This window comes from Tupaia chinensis, unplaced genomic scaffold (genome assembly GCF_000334495.1).
Source record: "Tupaia chinensis unplaced genomic scaffold, TupChi_1.0 Scaffold138407_1, whole genome shotgun sequence".
Lineage (NCBI taxonomy): Eukaryota > Metazoa > Chordata > Mammalia > Scandentia > Tupaiidae > Tupaia > Tupaia belangeri.
The window spans coordinates 4,003,772-4,025,212 of NW_006198305.1; the positions used below are offsets into that span (position 1 = coordinate 4,003,772).

General features: G+C 37.2%; 1 protein-coding gene across 3 annotated transcripts in view; it reads left to right on the plus strand.

The window, feature by feature from the left end:
- The window catches only part of CPQ (carboxypeptidase Q), a 580,759-nt gene that overhangs the window by 309,119 nt on the left and 250,199 nt on the right, over positions 1 to 21,441 (plus strand). For all 3 annotated transcript variants that reach the window (XM_027765483.1, XM_006161308.3, XM_027765482.1), the window contains exon 4: positions 1,469 to 1,676. In XM_027765483.1, the coding sequence (XP_027621284.1) occupies positions 1,469 to 1,676 (208 nt within the window). The remainder of the gene's footprint in view (positions 1 to 1,468; positions 1,677 to 21,441) is intronic.

Consider the following 21,441-nt stretch of genomic DNA (forward strand, 5'->3'; position numbering starts at 1 on the left):
GCATTCAGAGGCTATAACTGGGCCTGAGGGAGTCACGGTCTGAGAGGGCTAGGGATTAAAAGCTCAGGAGAGAAAGGGACAGTTTGACAGAACAATTTTAGAAAATGATTTTGATAGGGACCAGCAGTTAGCGTAATGGCTGTGTCGCTGGACTCCCACGTAGTTGACCGCGGTTCGAGTCCCAGACCCGGTGGCTTAAACTCATGCTGGGCGCATGTGCGTGCATGCCCAAGATCCCGAGAGGAGAATGGAGGAAAAGGGATTGCGACGTGGCCATCCTCCCTGGGGGTTGAGTTCTCACTTTCTGTCTCTCTGTCTCTCTCTTTCTGGCGAACGCACAAGCGTATGCGCCCTATAGCAAAAACCTTTCCCCCCAAAAAAGAAAATGATTTTGATAGACTTTGTTGGCAGATACAGACTTTGAGTCAACAGTAGATTGATACAAACTTCAATTAAAAGTATTTCTAGTAATGTAAGAAGCATTTGGAATTAGCAAGAAAACCTGACCAGTTGGGAGTAGTGTTTCTCCTTTAATGCTAAAAATATAGTAAGTTTTCTTTTTTTTGTGGCAGTGAAACTAGAGATCTGAATTTATTAAACATTTTTCTTCATGGGAACACAAATGTTTTCCCAGACATTATTCTACAGTTTTCTTGCATAGTGTTCTACCATCAATGTGGGTCTATATATTTGGATCTCTGTGTTCCATCAGTCATTGAGCTAAATGTGTCTGGGCCAGTTTTTTCCCAGACATGTGGGTCTTCTGGTCTGCAGACATGACAGATTTTAGAGTATTCTTCTCTCCTTTTGTGGATGTGTTTATCTCTTGGTCACAAATGTTAATGTCCTTAAGAATTTATAGCAAGGGAACCAGCAGTTAGCGTAATGGCTATGTCGCTGGACTCCCACGTAGTCGACCGCGGTTCGTGTCCCGGACCCGGTGGCTTAAAACTCACGCTGGGCGCGTGTGCATGCGTGCCCAAGATCCCGAGAGGAGAATGGAGGAGAAGGGATTGCGGCGTGACCATCCCCCCTGGGGGGTGATTTCTCGCTTTCTGTTTCTATGTCTCTCTCTGTCTGTCTGGCGAGCGCACGTGCCCTACAGTGAAAATCTCACCAAATAAATAAATAAATAAATAAATAAATAAGAAATAAAAAAAAAGAAAGAAAAAAAGAATTTATAGCAATTGTGCAACCTTAAAGGATAATCCAAATTATCCACACAAAGAAAATCATGTAATGTTTTCATTGTGATGACTATTAAATTTAAGTTTCTAACTTATTTTTAACAAAAATTAAAATGAAATTCACACCAAAAACAAATAAACCAATATTGTCCACCCTTCTTATACTTTATATGCAAACAAAGATCAGCAAACATCAAATGTCAATATATAAGGGCTTTAAAAATCACTTTTGGCCTATTTCTACTTTCAAGGTTAACCTTACACTGACTTAATTTCTCAAGTCCTCACACAGGCATTCAAGAATACCAAGATGGTGTGCCCAAGATCCCAACAGCCTGTATTACAGTGGAAGATGCAGAAATGATGTCAAGAATGGCTTCTCATGGCCTCAAAATTGTCATTCAGCTAAAGATGGGGGCAAAAACTTACCCAGATGCCGATTCCTTCAACACTGTAGCAGAGATCACTGGAAGCAAGTATCCAGAGCAGGTGAGTGAAGGAGGGAATGGACTGTCCTGGAATAGCATGTTCTGATCAAGTGTGAGTTGTTAGAGGTAGTTTGGGAAAGTGAGAACATAAGTCTGCAGAGGTAGTCTTTCTAGACTCGTTAAAGGCAGAAGATTTGTGTGTATTTTTCCCCACCAAAAGTTTTATTACAGTGACTGCAGATGGCAGGAATAATGAAAGGGCAAATGGAATGCATGGTGTGGAAATTCAACTTCTGAATAGTTGAAAGTGCTATGTGTACATTCAAATACATTTGGAACTTATTCTACTTGGAACCAGATTGGCATGCGAGATCTTACCAATAGCTAATACTTATATGTGCTTATTGTGTGAATTGTCTCAGTTAATCCTTTTAAAACTCAGTGATGGAGGATCTATTTTCTTCATTTTACAGGTAAGGAAATTAACCCAGAGGGAAGCTTATTTTACCAAGGTCCACACAGCTGGTTAGTAGCTGAGAAGTGACTCTGACCCAGAATCTTGTGAATATTAAAATGAGCTTTAAACCACAGATAATATGCAATTTCCAGAGCTTATGTTTGTTTGTTTTTAAATAGTCTTAGAGGCAGATCCAATCTCAGTACTAACTTAATGTTAAATAGCTTAGGCAAGTTAGTTATCCTCTGAGTCTAAGGGAGCTTACTCACAAAGAAAGGATGGTCCATGTAACTAACAAATTATTGCAAGGACTAGACTAGATAATACACATCAGCCTCATACAGCATTTGGCACATCACAGGCACTCATTGAATATAAGTTTAATTTAAATGACATCAAAAATATGCACATACGGTGTTTAGAAAGTTTCAGGTACAAATCTCCTTTATTACTAGTTACTGGAATTCTTAAAATAGAACTTAAAATTATTCAGAAATTTTGGACTTATATTTCGTTTGACGCCATCAATGGGTAAAGGAAAAAGTGAACAGCCGTGGTGCTAATTATAAATAAACAAGCTTGCTGCACATGTAGGGGCTCAGGACTTCTCCCAGAATGAAGTGTCATGCTCTAATAAAGACTGGTTTTAGGTTTAAGACTCTTCTTTCTTTCCTAATTGCCTGTTTCCAGGACCTGAGCACCATCAACCCAGGGGCTGTAGCTAGAAGGATAATGGAAAAGTGGAATTTCAATCATATCGTATAGAAAGTCAGATAGATGGAAAGCAACTACGGTGTTGAATGTTGGGAAATCAAATAAATAAGTCCAATTCCTTGCCCTTTAGGACACTGATAACAACAGAAGAACCATAAGTCTACATTCTATGTATTGAGTAGTCAGAATTTAGAAAGTATAATCCTTTTTTTTTTTTTTGGAGAGATTTTCACTATAGGGCACGTTAGATCACCAGACAGACAGACAGAGACAGAGAGACAGAAAGCGAGAAATCACCCCCCAGAGGGGATGGTCACGCCGCAATCCCTTCTCCTCTATTCTCCTCTCGGGATCTTGGGCACGCACGCACACCCGCCCAGCGTGACTTTTAAGCTACTGGGTCCAGGACGCGAACAGCGTCGACTACGTGGGAGTCCAGCGACATAGCCATTACGCTAAACTGCTGGTTCCCTAGAAAGTATAATTCTTACCAGGGATGTTCTGGAGTCAATAGTTCCAGCATAAAGTTTTGCCACCTCCAGGTTGCTAGTCTAAGGCTTGAGGGGTTAGAGATTATTTACCTAAAAGTAAACCTACCAAATTTAAGTGTGTATTTGATGAGTTTTGAAAATGTATACAGTAATTACTACCACAATTAAAATAGAGATTATGTCAGTCATTCCTTTATATTGCTAGGTAATGCTTTACTGTGTGGCTGTATTACAATTTCTTTATCCCTTCAGCAGTTGATGGACACCCACTTTAACAAACAAACTAAACAACAAACTAAAAAATAAACGCACACACAAAGGGAGTTGTGCTCAGTTTGACCTTATTGGGGAGTAAATTGATCTTAAATCAGGATTTTATTGCACTTGTAGGAGAGACTCTAACTGATAGCAGATTCTCTAATGTTGACTCTTGAGACTGGCCCATTTCTTTTGATCCTGAGTGATTTCCTAGGTCTTATTCTGAGGTTTACTTAGTAAATACAATATTTAGAAAATGTTAATATATTCAAAAATGAACCTGAGGGGAATGTATGACAAGTATTTTGGGGGGGGGGGATGAGTACACATTCCACACCCATTTTCATAAAGCCTGAATGAGGAAAATTAATTTTTTAATACATACCTTTCTTCTATAGCAGATATTTTCATGGATTCAAAGAACAATTTTTGTTTATTATGCCCATGCTATTTCAAAAATAATGCAGCACTCGACCCAGCAGGCAGCATGGTGGTTAAGGCACTGGACATTCCCACATGGCCGACCATGGTTCGAGTCCTGGACCTGGTGGCTTGCTTTCTCACTTTCTCTCTCTCTCTCTCTCTCTCTCTCTCTGGTCAAATGAAAATAAATGAATAAAATTGAATAAATAATTATTAAAAAAATGGAACACCGTGAAGTGTAGTGAGAAACATCAAAACGAAAGCTCTAGTTGTTTAACTGAACATCCTGTTTGTTAGTGTGGGGCAGGTTTCTCAACAGGTGGGTCAGGTTGACTCTTTGGGCCAGAGAACTCTGTGTGGGGAGCTGTCCTGTGCATTGTTGGCTGTTTAGCAGGGTCCCTAGCCCGTAATCACTAGTGTCATTTCTTACCACCCCCAACCTCCTATAGTTTTGACCATCAAAAATATCTCCATACATTGCTCAATATCCTCCTTGAGACAAAAGTCACTCCAAGTTGGGAATCACTGATGTGAAATAATGGGAAGACGACTGGGTGGGTGCTGTGAGGCTTTGGTTCTGGTTTTAATTTTGACACAAATGCACTGGATGACCTTGTGTTACTTACTTCTTCATCTATAAAATGAGGAACTTTGGAAAAGCTTGAAGATTATTGCCAGCCTCCAAATCTCATTATCTCTATAAAAAATGCACTTTGAGATGAAATTTATCATCAAACTAGTGGTACACTCTGTGTACTGTTGGATGGTAGCAAGGTGTACTGAGAGTCTTTTCTAAAGCTGATGTTGGAGCGGAGCACTATTTCACCGAGTAGAGGGCTGCTGCTTTTCAAAAAATTATGTACTCAAATATAGTTACGAACTCTTCTAGTTAAAAAGTTAAATGGGGGGTGGGGGGGTGGCAGGTGACATGGGGTTAAAGGCGTTGGACTCCCACATGGCTAACTGCAGTTTGAGTCCTGGACCTGGCAGCTTGCTTTCTCTTTTCCTTTCTCTCTCTCTCTGGCCAAATTAAAAAAATAATAATAATGATAGGTGGACTTAATTAAATAATTTTTTTAAAAATTTTTTAAAAAATTAATAAAAAGTTAGGCAGGCTTTTTAAACCTTTAATGTGCTGACATGCACTGGAAATCTTTGAAAGGTAGATTTGTAGTACTCTCCAAACTTTTGATCATGGAACTTTTTTTTCACAGAATATTTTAACTTGAAACACATTTTGATAAACAGTAAGATATAGGCATGAGCTCCACTGAATAGGTTATGTTTTGGTATTTTTTATTATAGTCTCTCTTTTCTTTCTTTCTTTCTTTCTTTCTTTCTTTCTTTCTTTCTTTCTTTCTTTCTTGGCTTACTCTTTTATTAATTCACCATGCATATATAGAGTGTTTGTTATGTGGCAGGTACGAGGATTATAGCAATAGCATTAGGTGGGCAATATAACTCTATGGTTAGAAACCTAGCCTGTAAAATGTAAATCCTTCTCATATTTTATTAGAAGGTTATTTTTTGCCTTTCTGAATATAAATATTAACCATCCTGGAAAGAAGAGAGCTTATATAAAAACAAGGAGTTGAGAACTAAGAGGGGAACGCTGGCAGAGGCAAGGCACAGTGGGTCTGGCTTGGTGTGTGAAGGGCTGTGGCTTTGTCCTGTAGGAAGCACGGAAGCTCTGAAGGGTGTTAGCAGTGGATTTGCATTTTAGTTCATTTTGACCACTGTATACATTCAGCCAAAGACAGAAATTTACCCAAGGAAAAAATAAGGATTGAACTGAGGTAGTTGAAATAGTGTTGAAGAAAAGGATTCAGGAAATGTTTGGGAAATAAATTTGGTAGGAGTCATTGAAGGTTGGATACAGACTGGAAGTACAGTCTGTTAGGTGACTAGGAGAATGTGTTCATTAAGTCAATAGGAGTGTATTGAGTCTTTACCAAATGCTAAGGGAATGATTTTACCCTTATGGCACTTAAGATTGTTCGGTAGATTCAGGCAATTAAAGAAGCAGCTCCCAAAGAGGCAGCTCCAAAAAAGGCAGTTAAGTGCCATAATATGGCAGCTACATGGTTCTATAGGGGCTCATTTCAGGGCAACCACCTTAGCCAAGGAGGCCAATGAAGGCTTTCTGGAGAGATTAGGTTTATTCCTGTAACATGAGTAGGTGTTAACCATACTGAAGCTTTTACCGATGGGGTTGGGATGGAGTATATTCCAAGCAGAGGAAGTAGTACATATGAAAGCCCAAAGAGCAGTGTTATTCTTTTTTTAAGCAACGTGATGTGACTTTTTATAATTTTCTAATCCATTTGATAATGAACTCTGTTTTCATGGAGTTAAGTTGTAAAATAACCTAAGGAAAAAGGCATGGCCTATTTCATGTATATGTGTTTTTAAAGATAAATTATTGAAAACCTCAGCAATCACTTTGGAAACTGCTTTTATGTTGATGTCGTCAAGACCCTTGTCAAAAGAATAAACAAAACCTGATTGACCTGGTGGACAAACTCATTCCATACATAATTAAATAGTTAGAGGCTGTGCAGCAAATGCAGCTTTGCCTTTCATCTGAATATGCAGTCTGATGATTTGTAAATCCTTCCTAGTGAGTACAGCAGGTTATTCTGCCTGGGTGGGAGACTTTTTACTAACTTAAGCAGCTGTTTAAACTTTCATAAGCAAAGTAATTATTAAATCTTTCATGAATATATTGGTTGGAACATTTGTTCGCATCTTAACCTTGAGCTGGAAAGTTTTGGGGTTGGGGTTAAAGAGTTTTGAGCTGGCAAATATATTCTTTTTTTTTCTCTCTCTTATTATAAACTTTTTATGGTTTAGAACAAGCCAACCTAAATCATGGAGGGAGAAAAACATGTGTGGCAAGCTTGAGACATTTCATTGTTTATTTTTCAAATTTCTGAACCGAGCTCATAGCTATGCATGCCTCTGGGCTCATAAAGACAGCAAATGGAAATAGCTCAAGCCAGACAGTCTGTTTAGATAGATAGCCACCCAGGTAGGCAAGGCAAATTGGAGAGTTTACTCTATCCTGGACTCAAGTCATCTTAGCATGCCAAAATGGGCCTTACAAACTTGAATGTCTTGACCTTATTAATGATGGAGTTATTTAATAATAGTAATAGCCCTAAAATGAAAGGTAATATACATTTATACAATACTTATTATGTGACAAGCAGTATTCTAGGTGCTTTGCATAGACTGCTTCCTTTAATCTGCACTACAATTATATCAAATTATCAACAGATTAAAAAACAGGCTTAGTGTGATCACATAGATCACAAAGTTTCTGAGTGGCAGAGCTAGGATTAAAACTCAAGCGTTTCTTGTCCTAGAATCCATACTCTGAACAAGTCATTATCCTGTACTTCTTAGTCCAGTTCTATTGTAGTTTGTGAAATATTGCTATCTAGGAGTTCCTGTTTTACCCTAAGTGAAAGAAAACCAAGCAACTGTCAGCATTGATAGTAACAAATACTTTTTGAAGGTCTACTATGTATGGGGACACTATGTTACAAACTGGGGAAATATTCTGGGACAGCAAAGAGAGAAGATAAGAGGATTCTTACCTGGTGGCTAAAGAGTAAAGCTGACAGTAAGTTCTGGAACTCAGATTCAGTAGCACCACTGCAGGCCTTGTGGCACTGCATCCTGGCTGGCCCAGTACTTACTTATGCATATGGTACTTTTTAGTTTTTAGAATACTCTCACCTGTAAGGTCCCACTTAATTCTGACTACAAAGCTGATTATTACAATTCTCATTTTTAGGTGAGAAAGCCAGGTTCACAGAGGTTAAATGAGGTCGCTAAAATCAGACACATATTTACATGAAAGATAAGAATCAAAGTATGATTCCTCTATAACTTGCTATATTCACTGCTCAGAGCCCTGCACTTTTGCATAGCATAAAGTAAATGCTTTAAGGATGCCCTGAAATACAACCTTCAGAAAATGAAAATTTTAAATAAATAATTACAATATAATGATTCAATAAAAGCAATTATGGTGGTTTTTAAATATGTCTACAATTTTAAAAAATTCTTTTTAAATGATGGAAGTGAACTTCCTTTTCCTCTGGATGAGCAATACTTAATGGCTTACTTCTAAGAAATCTAACATGACAGAAGTGATGGTGTGCGGTGGCCAAGATCAGGATCATGACTTCCTCCTTGCTCTTGCTCCAGATCACTTACTCTGGGAGAAGTTAGCTGTCATGTTATGAAGATATTCAAGCAGCCCTATGGGATAATTCCACATGGCAAGGAACTGAGGCCTTCTACTACTAACCAGCACAAACTAGCCAAAGAGTAAATCAACAGCTCTAACCCAGTCTTCATTTGATTGTCATCCTGGCCAATGTCGTGACCACAATCTTATCAGAGGCCCTGAGCCAGAACGAACCAGCCAAATGAATCCCAGATTCTTTTTATTTTTTGGAGAGGTTTTTGCTATAGGGCGCTTGCCCTCGCCAGAAAGACAGAGAAAGACAGAGAGACAGAAAGTGAGAAATCACCCCCCAGGGGGGGATGGCCACGCCATGATCCCTTCTCCTCCATTTTTCTCTCGAGATCTTGGGCATGCACACACATATGCCCAGCATGTGTTTAAGCCACCACGGTCTCGAACCAAGGTCGACTACATGGGAGTCCAGCCACGTAGCCATTACACCAACTGCTTGTCCCTCCCAGATTCTTGATCCACAAAAACTAGGTTTATTGTTTTAAGCCACTAAATTTGGGCATAAATTAATACAGCACTCAAGGAAAACAAGGTAATATCAAAAGAAATCAGTATGTCTGGGGCTGTCATGAAAAGTAGGCACTAAAAGATGAGAAATATGAGTAGGGATTTAATAGGTGAACAAGAAATTTATTGAGAAGTATTCTAGCCGAAGAGAAGAGTGTGGGAGAAAAATATGTAAATGTGCCACAAGGCACATTTTGGAAACAGTGTAATACAGGACAAGATAAAAACCCCACAACTCACAAAGCATAGTATTTGGAGTATGAGAATCTCACTAAATATTCTTAAGAGTGACTTTGAGCATGCAAGAAGTTACACATGGACTGTTTAAGAAGATAGGAAAGCTATTAGAACATTGAAATATTTACTTCAAAAATTAAAACAAACACAGTACAGTACAAATTCTAAGTGGAGTCTAGGCTTACCTTCCTGCATTGTTCTTTCACTAGACTGTCTGGGTCCGTGTTTTGAAAACTTTAGCATAACTCTAGAGCCAAGAAGTAACTAATGAAGAACACCTGGATTTTGCTTAGGATTTCACTGCACCAGTTCTGCGACAACAATTGGGTAGAAATTAACATTTTATAACCAATTATGTGGTTTGCTTGGCATCCTGCTAACCAACTGAATTTTTTAAAAAAAGGATTGCTCAAATTGACTTATTATGCCACGCCATACCTCATCCATTGACTGACTATTTATTGAGTGCTATCCATGTGTTACCCACTGTGATAGGCCCATAAACTAAACCTTTATGGTTGCAAAAGTCTCTTTGCATTCCCAGTTGCAGCTCTACCATTTTCTACAGTTAATAACAGTTCTTGGTGAAAAGTCTATACTTGTTGTTTAAGTTGGGCTTTAATGTAAATTTAATACCTATTCACTTGAAGAATAGTGAAAATTTTACTTGGAAATACATTAACTTAAAGACAGTTTCTGTTATCATGATGCTGCATTTCCTTCACCGTATTTAAAAAAATTTTTCTTTCTTTCTTCCATGAGAGAGGGAGAGAGAGGAGAAAAACAGGCACCCATAGAAGGGTCTCCCTCTCTCTCTCTCTCTTTTTTTTTTTTATTCAGTTTAGTTTGTGCTAAAAGTCACATGTCCTTGCTGGAGAAAGAAAAAGGGAGAGAAAGGGAAAGTGAGAAATTTCCCTGGAAGGAAGAGCCATGCTGCAATCCCTTCTCCTTCATCCTTCTCTCAGAATTTTGGGCATGCTCACACACATATCCAGTGTGATTTTTCAAGCTGCCAGGTCTGGGGCTTGAATCATGTAGTTGGCCATGTGAAATCCAGCACCTTAACCTTCATGCCACCTGTTGGCCCCCAACACAGTCTTGGTGACATAATCCACCCCTAGCTTCAGCCAGGCAGGATCATGGACACATATGCACCCATGCCCATTGTGTATAGGGAGATCTCAAGCTGTAAACCTTCCCGTGTAACCTCAGCATTGCAAAGCACTACCACTGTGTCACTGTGGCTGGCCTCCTTCACTAATTTTTATTCTATGAAAAATTTTACTTAGTTATAATATTTTCTAGATATTGTCAAATCCTATTTTTGTTTAATACCAGGCAAAATAGCCCTTGAAATAGAATTCTTAACATATTAAATTATTTTAATGAATGAGTATGCTGTAATCGACTTACCTGTTATTAGTTGTTTTGATTATACATGAATCTTTCAGTAGAAATGATATCATATCTAAAGAAATACGGAGTTAGGAAATTTTGAATTTGTCTTTTGAAGTATTTATGAGCTTTGTGATAATTAGGTTATTTACAATAATAACCAATAGGGAGCTTAGGAAGCGGTTAGCATGGTGTTTCTCCCTGCTAAGAAAACTACCTTTGTAAAGTTCTAAGATGACTATTGTGGCCATGTGAATGTTCTGTCATAGTTACACTGTTAGTTAAATTAAGCATGAATGACTGGATGAAGAAGATTATTATTCCATCCACATTCTTGATTCTTAATTTAAGGTTAAACTAACTTAATTTAATGTCATGTGAATTTTTAGCAGCAATTATGGTCAGTTAATGCATGTTCTTCCTTAGTCATGCCTCATCTCTTTGCAAAATTACAATATTTCATTCCAAATTTATTCTAACCAGATTTATAAGTAGCACTTTCTTCTTTTTTCTTTCAGTGTTTACATCAGAAGATTTTAGAGTTTATACTGTAAATTCTCATTTGGGTATTTTTATAATAAATCCCTAAGCCCCAAGCATAGATACAAGGGTACTAGAATCATGGCAGATCAGGGTATTGGACCTAGTCTTCTTCATCCTTTGGAGGGTATCATGTGGGCAGTAGAGATGCCATCTTATCATATTTCTTTCAGTATTTTCCCTTTCCCATCTGTTTTCTGTAACACTGCCCCACCAATATTCCTTGAGTAGGCCTCAGTATAGATGGGTACCTCTATCAACCCTCTATTTTAAACAGTCATTGGCCTCACATTTCCTGTAAGACAATAGCCAATATTTCTTAAATCTGGCATTCAAAGCCTTTCATATCGAAGATGCTGTATTGGTCATATCTTTCCCCACAGTAACCTATGGTCTAGAAGCCCAGAAGACTGTTTCAAGTGTTTGCTATTACTTCTCTATCTCTTTGCATTCCCTAGGCTGATCCCTTTTACTAAAAACACTTATTAAAATATTTTTAATTACCATTTTAGTATTTGTTTAAAAAATTATTTTTAACTGACTCATAATAATCGTACATATTTGTGGGCTGCAGTGATATTTTGACAAATACCTTGTATAGTGATCAAAACAGGATAATTAGTATGTCCATCATTTAGAAAATAAATTACTATCTGTAGTCACCCTACTATCCTGTAAACACTATAATTTATTGCTCCTAACTGTAATTTTTAGCTATTTTTTTCTTTTTAATTTATTCATTGACCGTTTCTATAACATTTACTTACTTAATATTTACTGAGGACTGATAGCATGTCAGACACTATTTAAGGACCCACTCAGATGTCACCTCCCCAGGAAGTCTTTTCTCACTACTCAGCCAAATACAATGCTTCTCTTTCTGGACCTTCTATAGGTCGTCCTTGTGCTTCCCTTTTGTTACAAATTCTATGCCTCATTTTTGTGTACATAGTTGTCATTTAAAAATGCTTTTTGAGATTAAGGGAAAAATAAATGAATGAACTAATAAATAAAAGGAAAGTTATAATCCATTGCAGCAGAAACTAGTGATTAAAATTAAATGATTAAACTGAAATGGAAATTTAAGATTATCATGAGTTTCATCTGTGAAACACTTTCAGTGTGCTGTCCTTATTGGATCATCCCACTTGAGAAGAGTATGGAATCCCCTCCTTCTGACTCCTAGATCACTGGTCTTTTTCCATCATGCTATCACATTACCCCCTTCTATAAAATGAATTTAACAGCAGTATTATACTTTATATTATGTTGTATTTATATTATACTATATTGTACAGCATTATGTTATCAATTTTTATTTTTATTTTAAGACATATTCTAAGGACATCATTGAACTGGAAGATTTCTCTGTTTAAAAATATTATTTATTTTAAAGATTTTCTATAGGGCACATTCATTCACTGGAGAGTGACAGAAAGAGAGAGAGAGAGAGAGAGAGAGAGAGAGAATGAGAAGGCATCTCTCAGGGAGGATGTTCATGATGCAGTCTCTTCCATTCTCCTCTTGGGATTTTGGGCATGCACACACACATGCCTGGTGTTTCCAAGCCACTGGGTCCAGGACTCAAACCACACATTTGGCCATGTAGGATCTAGCACCTTAACACATCATGCCATCTAGCTGGTCCTAAATAGGAAGATTCTTCTATCAGAGTGCTATAACTTGTTTTAGCATCAAAAGGACAAATACATAAACCTAAGTGATGCAAAAGACATAGCAGATTAAGTAATTTTGAAAGGTCATTTATTTTGCAAAATGAGTTAGGACTAGGGCCTTGATTAGTTTCTGATAAAAATGAGTCACTAAGGCAATAATAGAAGCCATCTTCTGCTTAGCATGTGTTAGGTATTTTATGGTCCAGGTATCTCATTTAATCCCTTAAACAGCTCTACGAATCAGGTATTTTCACTGTCCTTATCTTACACACAGAGAATTTGAAATGTAAAGATATTAACCAATCTGTCCATGCCCACAGAACTAGTAAAAGTAGAGGATGGGCAGATTAAACCTTAGTCATCTAGTCTCTGAAGCCCATGAACTCGACCTCTGTGCCTTTTTTTTTTAATTTAAATTTATTTATTTACATTTATTCACTATACACCATTACAGCATACACAATGAGATTTTCCATCCAGAATACACTGTATATTGATTGGCTCAATCAAGCACATCAACATACGTGTTATCGTCAACAAATAATTTTTCATTTCTTATTTCCCGTATAATTTTGCTTTTATTCCCAAACCTCAATTCCCTATCTCTCACCCTCTGCAGTGTCCCATCCTCCTCCCACACTTCTCTGGTATCCATGGTTTTCTATGCCTCTTCTCCCTATTTTATTGATTTGCTAAAGAACTTAATTTAATATTTTCAATAGCAAGTGCAGCTGATATATACATACCCATGAACACAAGTCTGACTTTAGGCATAAACCTCAGTGAGTAGAATGAACATACTATAAAGTAGCGCCTAGCTGGGGCTATATAGCTTACTGTAGTCATCAAATAGATCTTCATCTTTCATGAGTTTAGACTATATGTGGACTTTGACCATGACACTGCAAGTGATTTTGTTTATATAGTTGTTTCTGTACTAGTTCTATGAAAGCTGAATAAGACCCTGGGCTTGAATTTTGACTTTTGGTTTTTCTTTGCAGGAAATTATTGAAGTCATAAAAGGGAACATCTCAAAAAATTGTGCTACTTCAAGTAGTTAGAGGTTCCCTTTTAATCAGCACACCATTCTGAAGCAGACTAGGCATGACTGTCCCACACACAATCATTTTTTTAAAATATAGAATTATTTTGAATTATATTTTTAAGACTAGACTTCTAAGGCAAGAACAGGGAAACAACGCTGAGGTCTTCTAATTAAGAATCATAACTTGAGAAAGATCTTTTTGTTTGTTCAGAATCCTTCTTTTGGGAATGACTCCTAACATTTGTGATACTTCTTTTTTTAAGAATTATTTATTTAATTGTATTTATTCATTCATTATTTTAATTTGACCAAAGAGAAAGAGAGAAAGAGAGAAAGCAAGCCACCTGGTCCAGGACTTGAACCATGGCCGTCCATGTGGGAGTGCCCAGCGCCTTAACCACCCTACCACCGGCTCGTCCTCTTATCATTTGATTCTAATGGACTACTAACACCCACTCTTCAGAACTGTAATCTTGACAGAAATGGGAAATACTGGTTAAATCAATTAGTATTCTTATGGGGTTCTGTGCAAAATCAGACCAAATCAAAAATAAATTTATTTATTTACTTATCTATTTATTTTTGCAAATAAGTTAGTATTTGCCTCTCTTTGGTAAAAGGGGGAATGAAGAGAGAAAAAAATATATGTCAGAATAAAATTACAGTGCACTTATTACTAGCTTTTATCTTTGTACATATCTGTTTTTTGAGTTTTTAGTATTTATCTACTATTTGAACAGAATCTTAACCTTTTTTCCTGGCTTTAAGTCTTAGGCAAATTTTTCTCAACATTTTTTGATTTTGGTTTATTAAAGCTAAAATGGTTTTTCTTGAGATTAAAAATACATTAAAAATAAGAAAGTATTTATTTAACAACTGCAGTAAGCTATATAGCCCCAACTAGGTGCTATTTTATAGTATGCTCATTCAGCTCACTGAGTTTCATGCCTAAAGTCAGACATGTGTTCTCAAATTTGTATCTATCAGCTGCACTTGCTATTGAAAGTTTTAGATTAATTAAGATTTTTTTTTTGAGAGATTTTCGCTATAGGGCGCGTGTGCTCGCCAGACAGACAGAGAGAGACATAGAGACAGAAAGCGAGAAATCACCCCCCAGGGGGTATGGTCACGCCGTAATCCCTTCTCCTCCATTCTTCTCTTGGGATCTTGGACATGCACGCACACGCACCTGGCGTGAGTTCTAAACCACCGGGTCCGGGAGGTGAACCGTGGTCAACTATGTGGGAATCCAGCAACATAGCCATTACGCTAACTGCTGGTTCCCGATTAATTAAGATTTTTTTGTGAATCAATAAAATGTCAAAAATAAATAAATAGGAAAAAAGTGAACATGGAATCATAGCAAAAAAAAAAAAAAAAAGAAAGAAGAACTGGGATCTTGAACAGACACACAGAGATAGGGTAGGTTGGGCCTGGCTCTTCATGATGATGCCCAAGGCAGTTCAGGATCTCTGAGCCCTAGATTTTCCTTTCTGCAAAATGGGGTTCATATGCCTCACTAAGTTGTTTAAAGATTTATCGAGATGTCTGTGAAAGCTTTGGCTTAGAAGTTATTCAGTAAATGCTAACTAACACTCTGGATTGGCAGTCCTGGGAACAATTCATTTTTTCCTCCTAAAAATAAAAGGAAAGGCCAAAGGAGACTTTCTATCAAGGAGGTAGCAAATTCAGGATCATCAAAGGTACTTGAAATAATAACCAATCATTTAAATGATAAATTAGGGAGAATGTCAAAAGGTTACAGGTATACATTTGGAGACTCCCTGGGCATGCTGAGCATGTGCATGCCCAGGACCCAAGGCTGGCTGGGGGCTAGGGATGTATAGTGTCATCAGGACCCTCTTGGGGATACTGTCTCTCTATCTTTATCACTCATGAATAAATATATAAGGTTAAAAAGAAGATAAGTTAATAAAAGATAATCAGAGGATTGTGGACAGTGAAATTATGTATTGCTGCTTTATTATATCCCACAATACTTTATTTTTTAAAACTCAGTGGTACTAAAGAAACTCAAGCTTCTTGAGAAATGGGAAAGTGGGGGATGTGGTGGGAGTAGAAAGAGTGGTAGTCTGTAAAGAAACCCAGCTATCCAGGCATTCAGTGGCCAAGTCCTTCTTTTAATGAATAGAATTATGATATGGCTCCAGCATACTGATAGATGTCCCACTATGGGTGATGAGAACTTCAAAAGCAAAAACAGTGCATATTGGATTTGATAATAAGAATACAGAGAATTATAAATGAGATGTCCAGGAGGCATCTGTGTTAAGGAAACCTAGTATCAAGACTTTGTGTATTTCAGTTGATGAAAGCTTGTGGTAAAATTAGGTTGTGGTGGTGAAAAAAGAAAGGATCCTGCTGGCTGAAGGAACACTGATATGAAGTGATGAGAGAGTTTTGATCGGGCAGAAATCTTTGATCTTTAATGTGGGGGCCTGGAGAGAGTATTAGAAGCCATAGGTGCAGCCCCATACCTGCCTACAAGTGACTTTTTGTTCTGTTTCAAGTACAAGCAATCACCAGTTTACCAGCAGTTGTACAAAATTTAGGGCGTTTAGAATTTGAAATGCATTTCCACATAGACAGAAAGTTGCCTCTGAGTTTTTAGTTCCTATTCTAGCATTACCAGAACAAGGTATGAGGGCAAGAGAAAATCAGTATGAGGAGCATAGGAGAATGGAGAAAGAGCTTCTTTTATCATCTAGGGACTTAGGGCTGACTCTTGGAAGATAAATAGATAGATAGATAGATAGATAGATAGATAGATAGATAGATAGATAGATAGATAGATAGATAGGTGTTATCTTTGATGGCCTTTCTTTTTGTTCTTTTTCCAATTCCTAGTCTCTTTTATCTCCATCAGAACCCTCTTGTTGCAAAACAACCTGATGAGCTAGGTATTATCTCTATATTTCAGCTGAGAAAAATGAGGCACAGAGAGGTTTCTATAAATTGCCCATGCTCATAATAAGACATAATGAGAAAAATCATATTTATAATCAAGTATATTTGGCTTCAAAACTAACAAACACCAACATTTTTGGCTTGGAATATTTGAGTTAATTGTCCCACTGTTAACAAAATAAAGGAATACAGAAGGGATATGGATTGGGGAGGGGTTTGGAAAAAGGAAAGATGAGCTTGGTTTTAGATGTGTTGACTTTGAGCCGCCTTAAAACAGCCATTTGTGTTGTCTGTTAACAAGAGGAATATTGATTTGTTGCTTTATTGTAGAGTTGGGTAAACTTAGAATGTTTCATTTGTTGCAGAATTAGTAAAGAATAGATAAGTGGATAAATAGAGACAGTAGATAGGTAGGTAGGTAGACAGACAATAGATGCTAAGTTGGATGTGTGGAAGTTGGGAAATAAATGAAGTCACTACCCAGGATTCCTATTACTAAGTAACTTTATTTCCTCATGTAACCATGACAAATAGAGCTTTAATACTTATGTTTGTCTATAAGGTGCTACCTATGAATGATGCATAAGTGACAATTTTGTATCATGAGCATAGCTCTGACTCTTGTAATCATAGAGTCGGATGGGAACTTATTATTCTCTCTTGTATTTGTTCTGTATTCAGACTGTGTTGCACCTTCATAAGGTCTTGACTAAACCCACCTAGTCTTTAACTAGTTCTTCCTTTACTTTTAAAGTATGAAATCTTCTGTTTCAGCAATTGTTCCTAGTTCTATCCATGAAAGACAAATCCCAGTATCTCTTACATATGAGAGCTCACTGCACATCTGGGAACAGTTTCTTGTGATTTTCTCTTTAATAGGCTGACTTTTTTCATTTCTTCAGTGGTTACTGGGGGGATACCTTCCTTTAGGGAAGGACTTGTTGGTGCAAGTTCTGAGAATGCACTAAGCAGAAGGCTCCAATGTTATCCCCTGAGACATGGCCTCATGGGCAGAGAGGTGCTCATCCAAGGCCATCCTTTTCTGATGTGATCAGCTTGCACTGAGTGATTTAAATGGAGAAAAGCTGAATTATTTTGGTCCAAAATGTGGTAACTAAAATAAACCATTTTAGTTTCAGAGCTGCTCACTGGGTCAGGCAAGGCCATTGTTAGACCTGCATTGCAAATTGACTTTTTCTATCCCTTGAGTCTTTCTTTGTTTTTTTTTCAGGTGTTCATTCCAAGGGCATAAACTTTCTTCATGACCAGCTCTAGTGCACTCTGCTTCCTGGGGAACCCAGTCTATAATATGTAGCTTCAAGTCTTGTCATCAACTCATTCCCATTTGTTTATGGATTTAGACACTTTGGAAGAGCTTCTGATATGGATGGATACCTAAGTAATATCCTATATAATTAGAATACATTTTGCTTTGAAGAATATTTTAAATTATGCTTTGTTACTATAAATCCAGTATGTAAGGTCATATAGAAAAGAGAATATTGATTCCCCCTTGAAAGTAGAGCTTGCAACAATTTACACATCAGTAATTTATCCCAAGGAACAGAGAGGAAGACTAGGAACAGCAATAGAAGGAAGGCCAATGAAGAATTTATTATTGAGCTGCCTACCACTATTGACAACTGGGATATACTCTCACTTGGGACCCTCTGGAAAGCCACATAGAATTGCCTGCCAGAGGAGGGAAGAGGAGAATATTTATCCACCAACTGTTGATCCTAGTTGGCCAAACATCACACTATGAGGTGTTAATTCCCCTGCACTTCCCTGTTTGTATGTGCCTCAGAACAGGAGAACCAGTACCTATCATACTTTCAGAAAACAGGCACAGGAGGCTCCTGGCAGCAAATGAGAGATGCCAGGTGCAGCTAAGGCAAGGTGCTGCCGGATTACCCCTGTGCACAAGTGGTTGCTGCAGCAATGATGGGAGTAAAAAGTTAGATTGAGATGTGAGTCAAGGCACAAGAGAGGTCTGACACAGGAGATAGCTATTTGCAGTAACCTTGAGTTTCTAGGATTTTTTTCATGAAGGACAAAGCATTGAACTGGAATCCTTCCTAAAAAGTCCATTGAACTACTTCCAGGCTCCTCTTCTCATGATCATAAGAGGTAGAGGGATTTTCTGACAATTTGATGTAGTAAAGCAGTGTTCTCACTTATGACAAATTACTTATCCTGTCTAGCTAGATTTATGGGCAATAAGACATCACAAAGAGAAATTGCAGAAACTGCTACAGAAAGGCCCGCATATTCCCCATGCTTCTCTACTGATAGTGGACATTTACGACCAAATATTTGGCAATAGTTTGTCTATGAGTTCCTTGAATGTCTTTGATTTAGTTGCTCTCTCTCTGCTGCATATTGTCACAGAAATTTGATGCTGGTGATGGTAAACCATGCAGCGGTTTATTGTTTTTGTGTGTTTGTTTTTGTTTCTGTTTTAATTTTGTATATTTTACATTTGTATGACAAGTCAATGTAACATGAACCAGTGTGCATATGACAGTCCCTTTAGAAAAAAGAGGAGGATGTTCATCTATAGTATTAGGTCTAAGATAGGTGACAAGGTTCTATAAAACTGTTTTTTGTTGTTTTTTTTTTCACTTTTTATTTTAATTTATTTATCATCATCATAATCTTGTTTATATTACATTGAATCACATATAACTTTACAGTGTATTACATTTCTTTTTCCAGAGGGAATGCAATGCATGCCAGTCAATACAGAGACATTAAAATCACCACTTCATCATTCAATATCTTTTCAATGTTTTTTCCCAATCATGATTATTATTATTCCAATTAGTTTTTAACCAATCAATCACTATTTCTTATTTTGTTTGTAAAAAGACTTTACACAATATGAAATACTTCTCAGACCAATCCAGTTGAGAATACTATACACATCATCATCAACAGGTAATAAACCATATCTGTGTCCCACTAATGTCATGCTTCTCTATTTGTTCTCTTGCTGTCTTTCTCTATCCTCTTCTCTTCACTTCCCCCATTCCACACTGTCTTATCCTCATTAAGTATTTTCACTGCTTTTATGTCCGCCAATATTTCACTCCCTACCATAGAGTGTGGATTGTTGGTATATATAAAAGGCACTTGAGTTTCCTATGTATTCTCGTTATCAGTCCCTTCTCTGAGGCATATTTAACAAAAAATATTTTCCCATTCTGAGGGTTGTCGATTCACACTTGTTACTGTGTCCTATGCTGTGCAGAAACTTCTTAGTCTGATATAGTTCTGCTTGTCTATTTTAGGGATTATTACCTGTGCTTTGGGAGTCTTATTTAAGAAGTCTTTGCCTACTCCAATGTCTCCCAGAGTTTCCCCAGCGTTGTTCACCAGTAGTTTTATTGTTTGAGGTCTTAGGTTCAGATCTTTGTTCCATTTTGAGTTGATTGTTGTTAATGATGAAAGATGGGGGTTCAGTTTCATCTTTTGGCAGGTGGATACCCAGTTTTTCCAGCACCATTTACTAAAGAGGTTTTCCTTTTCCTAGTGGATTGACTGATATCCTTTGTCAAAAATCAGTTGGCTGTAAGCTTTGAGGGTTATTTCTGGGGTCTCTATTATATTCCATTGGTCCACATGTCTGTTTTTATGCCAATACCATGCTGTTTTGATGATCACAGCTTTATAGTATATCTTGGGATCAGGGAGTGATATGCCTCCCACTCCATTCTTCTTGCACAAGATTGCTTTTGCAATACAAAGTCTTTTATGATTCCAGACAAATTCTATGTTTGTCTTTTCTAGATCTGTGAAGAGTATTTCTGGTATTTTTATTGGAATTGCAGTAAATATGCAGATTAATTTGTGTAGAATTGCCATTTTGATTATGTTAATTGTTCCAATCCAGGAACATGGGATGTCCTTCCCATTTTTTTATGTCACTTTCAATATATTTTTTAAGATTTTCATAGTTTTCTTTATAAAGGTCTTTGACTTTCTTAGTCAGGTTTATCCCTAGGTATCTTATGCATCTTTTGGCTACAGTGAAAGGGATTCCTTTCTTCAGCAATACTTCGTTCAACTTGTTCATATATAGGAATGCTATAGATTTTTGGATGATGATTTTGTATCCTGCCACTTTACTGTATTCACTTATTACTTCAAGAAGTTTTTTCATGGAGACCTTTGGGTCGTCTAAGTATACCATCATGTCATCTGCGAATAAAAATATTTTCAGCTCTTCTTTGCCTATTCAAATACCTTTTATATTGTTCTCTTCTCTGATTGCATTAGCTAAGACTTCCAGTACTATATTAAAGAGCAGTGGAAAAAGTGGGCAGCTTTGCCTAGTACCCTCTTTTAGCAGAAAAGCTTTCAGATTTTCCCATTCAGTATAATGTTAGCTGTAGGTTTTTCATAGATGGCTTTTATTGTGTTGAGAAATGACCCTTTTATACCATTCTTACTGAGGGTCTTAATCATAAAAGGATGTTGTATTTTATCAAATGATTTCTCCACATCAATTGAAATGACCACATGGTTTTTATCTTTCTTTCTGTTAATATGGTGTATTACATTTATGGTCTTGCGTATATTGAACCACCCTTGCATCCCTGGGATAAAGCCTACCAGTTCGTGATGAATAATCTTTGTTATATGTTGTTGGATACGATTTGCGAGTACCTTGTTGAGAATTTTTGCATCTATATTCATCAATGATATTGGTCTGTAGTTTTCCTTTTTTGTCATATCCTTATCTGTTTTGGGAATGAGGATGATGAAGGCTTCATAAAATGAATTTGGAAGGTTTCTTTGCTTTTGAATCTTTAGAAATAATTTCAGTAGGATAAGGGTTAACTCTTCCTTAAAAGTTTTTTAGAATTCAGAAGTGAAG